Source organism: Diadema setosum, chromosome 10 (genome assembly GCF_964275005.1).
Source record: "Diadema setosum chromosome 10, eeDiaSeto1, whole genome shotgun sequence".
Taxonomy (NCBI): Eukaryota; Metazoa; Echinodermata; class Echinoidea; order Diadematoida; family Diadematidae; genus Diadema; species Diadema setosum.
Window position 1 is genome coordinate 39,345,098 of NC_092694.1, and position 6,000 is coordinate 39,351,097.

Consider the following 6,000-nt stretch of genomic DNA (forward strand, 5'->3'; position numbering starts at 1 on the left):
AAGGTTAAATTGTTTAGCTATCGTCACAATCAAACACCATTTAACTGGTGTAATATGTGTGAACAAATGTGATTATATGATGATGAACTATTTTTGCAGTGACTTTGTTTCTGTCTGCTGAAAATGATTGTGACCTGTATGGAGTTTTTATCTCAGTCTTTTTGCCTTTGTTTATCTAGGTTAGTCAAGGAGGCCTTGAGATACTTCTTATTGCTAGACTCTGAGAGTCACCGAAACGCCTGGAAATCTCTTCTTGTCCTCGTCCTCACACGCATCCTCAAAATGCCAGATGACAGAGTGAGTATTAAATTTACGAAATAGTCTTCAATATAATGTACTAGATACATTTCAGGACAATCTGATAATATATTTGTAGCAGTAATTGTGGTGTTTGAAGATCCTGTAGTGTGGGGATACAATGGAATGGGAAGACTGGCCCAGCTCAAATATATTCAAGAATCCCTGTAAAGAATTGTATAAAGCTTTATCACTGATCTCTATGTAAGTACACACAGCCTCAGAATCTTGACTGGAGTCAACCGTTACCAGTGACCTGTATTGGTGCTATTTGTGGTTTTTGCATGTACCCCAGTGGGCAAAGAATGAACTGGACCACCCATGAATCCCCACACTATCACGTCTTTAAATCCTTCTTTGCGTGCACAGGCAGTATGGTTTAATACATCCTGAACTTCAAAGGCCCTTTTTCTCAAGAATAGCAATCTTGAAGTTTGAATTTTCCATCACTACTTTGGTTCACTACGACATCTTTTAATGAGTTGTACATCATTTTAGCTGAGAAGCTCTTCTTTAAGATTCAGAATCTGACCTAAACAAAATAATTTTGCTTCTTACCTGGAATTTAGATAGTGAAGCTGTTTAACTCTTTCAGAAAAAAAAATGAACCCCAAATTGGTGTAGTTGAAACAAAATGCATATTTTCAAGCCTGCTAGAAAATCCATGCATGCAATTTTTATTGATCTTATGATATGCTGTCACACTCAGTCCCACATGTACATGCCTACATGTATGTTTGCTCATTGTAATTAAACGTGCTGGTTGCTTGTATTCTTATTTTTTGTGCTTGTGTAGTTCAAAGTTCATGCTGCTCACTGCTACAACTACATGTGTGAGATCATCACATTTGAGCTGAGACCAGAGCTACGTTCGATGCTGAGAAAGTTCTTCCTCCGGACCGGTGCTGTCTGCCAAGTAGCACTCACGTGATGACACCCCAAGCCACCTGTTACCCTGTCCGGGGAGGGGCTCTTTGACTCCACCCACTGGTATCGTGTCCTCTAAGTGTGTGTGCTAATCCTAGCTGCTTTGCCTCATGACTCTCCATGACTAGAGGATGAAAGTCCACAGATTGTACCATACAACAAACTGTGATGTATATCGACATTTGTTGAGTTGAATCACCCTGGATCACACCTCCACCTAGGTGGGTTATTTCTTCACTTGTCACTGGCACAATGATGATTGGATTGTGTTTCACAAGTGAGGAAGAAAATGTGTCAAACGAAGAGATAGGAGTTCACATTTCTACAGGACCATTACTGAAATTTGGATGTTATCAGAGTGAATATGAAGGAGCTCCCAGCAAATTCCAGAATATTTGCTTTTCACAGATAAACTAACTGCCAGCTACTTGAGAAACCATTACTCACCAAGTGAGCTTAAGATACATGCTGGTATTCAAGTGAGTTGCACAAATGATAACAATAGCAACAATATTTCATCCTCTAATATGTAGCTATTTGTACATGTATGTGGCCATAGTAAAGATTTTGGTGTGTTTGGAAGTGGCTGTTGTGACTACTTGAATGAATCCGCTAAAGAAGAGAGTGAATGAGGCAGTTCTTAATACAGACAATTTTGGATGAAGACAGTAAGCGAGGAATTAGTTCTAAGATGTTAATTGGCACCAGGGATGAATGCAATCAGAGCTATAGAAGTCTCCATCTTTGTGTGGGGTGTTTGTGGAATTATCTTTCTGTATTTCTATTGTGATACACATGATGGCTCAGCCTGTGTGTGTGTGTGTCTGTTGTCTGAAATGAAGACTTAGTGGGTAATAACGTGAAAAATGAAATGTACTATGATGTCCTAACAGAAGTTATCAAGTGAGACTAACCTTTAATTTCACTGATTTTTATTACAAACTCAAATTAACTGTGACCTTGTTTTAGCTTCTTGTAAACTTGTTTAGTTCACATTTATGTATTGATAAATATTCATTGTGCGATGTAGTGAGCCCTCTATTAAAGTTCAAGTTACTGATATACTTCTTATGAGCTAAAAGGTAATGTGCAGACTCAAAAAGGATTCAAATTGCTAGATGCTCCCAAACTATTCACTTTCAGCCAAGATAAAAATGCCTATTTCTGATTATATCTCTCCAACCAGGGCACAGTTGGCCAAGGTTTTGGGGTTTCTGCATTATTTGTGACTTTGCTTTTCCCTGGTGTTTACATTAATTATGACAGTTGATAAACTGTAACATGATCCTAGTAATGTGAAGGGTCGTGCAATGGATCCTTTATGTATTTGTATATGTATCAACCAGGCCATTTTGCATGCTTTTCTCTAGAGGGCGACATTGCTTTTCCCCAAAGTGGATAGCATGTTTGCTGCAGTGAGACTGTATTTTATGGGATCTCTTCAATTTTTTGTTTTCAACAGTGTCACACAGTGGCACCGTTAGTTTAAGTACTGACATCCACAGCATACACAGCTACTGACTTGCTGAGAAAAAGTAATTAGTATTTTTGTAGGTTTTCATTGTGGTGGTATATTTTGGTCCTGCAGGTCTGTTTCTCATATTATTTCTTGTTTCTGTGTACTAACCCAAGTTGCACCCTCAGTGATAACATTCCATACATGTTTAATGCTAGAATCTATATTTTTAACCAGTGCTATCGACATAAAGACATGTATGCGTCCAATCATTATATTTCCTATGTATATTCAGCTGCAAAGTGTGTAGTATTCCTGAACACAACAATTTTTATGTGGGATATTCATATTCATATGATTTGTTATTTCCTATATATTTATGCTTTGACAGTATGACAGATTAGTTTGAAATAGCGTAATTTAACTTTTTGCAACATTCATGTGGTGATATATATGAGTTATGAGAGTTTGTACAGCGTAATTTTGTAAACCAAAAATGAAACAATAATAAATTCCATTGCAGACAGATTATGAGGTGATAATGTATTTCCACACAAGTAGTATTTGGTGTATGAAACAGTATTGTGCAGAGAAGAATTTATTCTGGTTCATGCGTTTAGTGATTGTAAAGATTTGTCTTTCATACGTTGGATTCCACCCCAATGTATATACTCAAATATGGAAATATTTTGCCACACCTGAAATTGGTGATGTGTTTGACTTTTCTAGGTACATGTAGTTCATTATCAGGTCACAGTAAAATGCAATCAAGGCTAGATGTGTCATTCATTTTCGGGAGTGTGGTATAAAGTTCTGAATGATACATGTCAAAAACCTCTTCAAGTAAAAACATTCTTGGTCATCGTAGAACAAATTGCACGATTGTGTCTGGTAGACAAAGACTAATTTGAGAGCCAAGAATGTATATATCACATGATTTATCATGTGGTTCATCACATGACATGATATTATATGCCGATACTTGGATGATCATAAACCTGTTGATATCTCCCTCCCCCTCTCCTTCCTGCAGTATGGGCTTTAAGGGCTGCTAGTAAGTCCCAAAACATCTCAACACACTGTACAGAAATCATTGTCTAGAGGAACATTCATACCAGTATCTGGATTTCCAACAACATCACATAAAGCAAGCCAATATTGTTTCCGAGTTTCCTGTAGTCATTGTTTCCTTTAATAGTCCCCTCTTCACTTTGTGAACATAGTTTATTGTTGGGACTGCAACTGCAAGGAGGTACCAACTCTTTCTACAACACATTTAAAGGCTGACATGAAATCAAAATTAAACTTAAATCGTTCAGAACCACTATGAAGGAATCGGGCTCTCACACTCTTCTAACGCAGAATGAGCAGGAGTTAGGTGTTGGTCTCCAACACTGAAGGCTACAAGGCTCTTTTGATTGGTCTATCATTTCCCAGCTCCAAAGAGACTGAAGTAACTTCTCTTTATATTAGCAAAGAATGCTATGATAATTCTTACTCATACCGGGAAGATCACTGTAAAATGAAGGTAAGCTACAATACCTAAATGTCATAATTTTTTGGCAGTTGGACTAGCGCCCTCTTGTGATGAAGGTTTGTGCAATATGACCTCGTCATGTTTGGACAGTTGGCTCATCACGAAAACCAACTTAAGACCCATTTTGTAGACCATGTGAAGTTGACCAATCCTGTGTAGCTCGAGTCAAGGTTGAGGCATGCATGCACCCACACTCTTAAACACAAACATTATGATGGTATTCTTGATATTAAAAATCTGATCTATCGAGTTACACAGAATTCTGCCAAAGTGATCCTGATATGGTTTGCCATTGTACTTTTAGAATATCATGACTGAAACATGATATGTGTTGGATATCACGAGTCGAATGTGGTTTGTTTAAGTGTATCAATCCTAGTTTTCAACACGCACACTTACATGTACACAAAGCTCTCCGTCATCACATTGGCTCATATGGGATGTTCCCCGAGTGATACATGTACACTGTTTGAATTCTTTCTTTTACAGTTCTTTCCTATTCTTTTTTTCTTTGAGGGGGATGGGAAAAATTACAGAAACCAAATTGTCGCATAATGAAGAGAAATTTTCTAATTGAATCATTCATTTAGAGCATGTCATGACCTTGTTTGTGTACCATGTCTTAGTTGATTAGGACATAATTTCAGAGTGTACATTTGAGTACATTTGATATCCCTACCCAACATACCATGTGTAAAGGCACACCTGTTTCCCTGTGTAGGAAAAAAAATTATGAAATTGAAATAAATCTATGACTTGTGAAGGACAATATTTTGTTGTGTCAGATTTATTCATCGACTATTAATTTGCCAGATATGTTATTGCTTTTGTTTCCTACGTACACACATATTTATACAGTACACTCATGTTACATCGAATACAGTTATAATGAAATTCCGGTTACAACAAAGTAATAATTCTGGCCGCAACATTATCCACTCTATGTATTTCTATTGTTTATTTGTTTGGTTATAATGAAATTTTGATAAAATGAAAGAAAACTGCTGGTCCTGAGGAGCTCGTTATAACGGGAGTCCACTGTACTGTATACAGTATTTGTTTGTGTGTGTAAGAGACAGAGGGACACACACACACACACACACACATATACACACACACTGATAATTGCCCAACTTTTACTGAAACTCATTTTGAAAAATAGAGATGGCACTTGTGTGAAACTTGTGTACATCAGACTTGTATGAGACAAGAGCCTACTTGTATGGGTAACAGGTGTATAGATGCGACGAGTGTAGCTTTGTTGACTAACAAAACAAATCTAGAGAGGATTGACATGTACACTTGTAGCTCAAATTATAGAATTTAGTCAGAAAAAAAAAAATATATGGGGGGGGGGGAAGAAGGAAAGAGGAAAAGAATCTTGAGAAAACGTGTGTATGTAAACACTCGATGTTCGTTACATTAAAGATGAATTCAACCCCTTGAGGACGAGTCCCGGGAAATACATGTTGTAGCAAAATCAGACCGTCCTCGATGGGTTTAAAATCATGATGTGAGACTGGAGTACAGTCAGTAACTCTACAAACTTCACTTCGAATGCAGCAATGCAGGCAATCAATGTCTCTAGTTTAAAGGAGACCGCCGGATGATTTTCAGACTGCTGCATTTCTGAAATATGCGAGGCTCCCATGACATCAACACTGTTCAGTGTAATTTGTTTAAGATATTTCAGAGTACTGGTTTCTCTGCTCAAGCATCACAATAAATTCCACAAATCTATACATGGAGCTGTTGATTTCTGTACTACACGATGTTAAATTAT

General features: G+C 37.4%; 1 protein-coding gene across 1 annotated transcript in view; it reads left to right on the forward strand.

Moving 5' to 3' along the window:
- The window catches only part of LOC140234071 (brefeldin A-inhibited guanine nucleotide-exchange protein 1-like), a 69,553-nt gene extending 64,573 nt beyond the window's left edge, over positions 1-4,980 (forward strand). Inside the window, exons 35-36 of the mRNA XM_072314150.1 lie at positions 180-297; positions 1,094-4,980. Coding sequence (XP_072170251.1) covers positions 180-297; positions 1,094-1,228 — 253 coding nt within the window. The 3' untranslated portion in view covers positions 1,229-4,980. The remainder of the gene's footprint in view (positions 1-179; positions 298-1,093) is intronic.
- Positions 4,981-6,000: the final 1,020 nt, after the last annotated feature.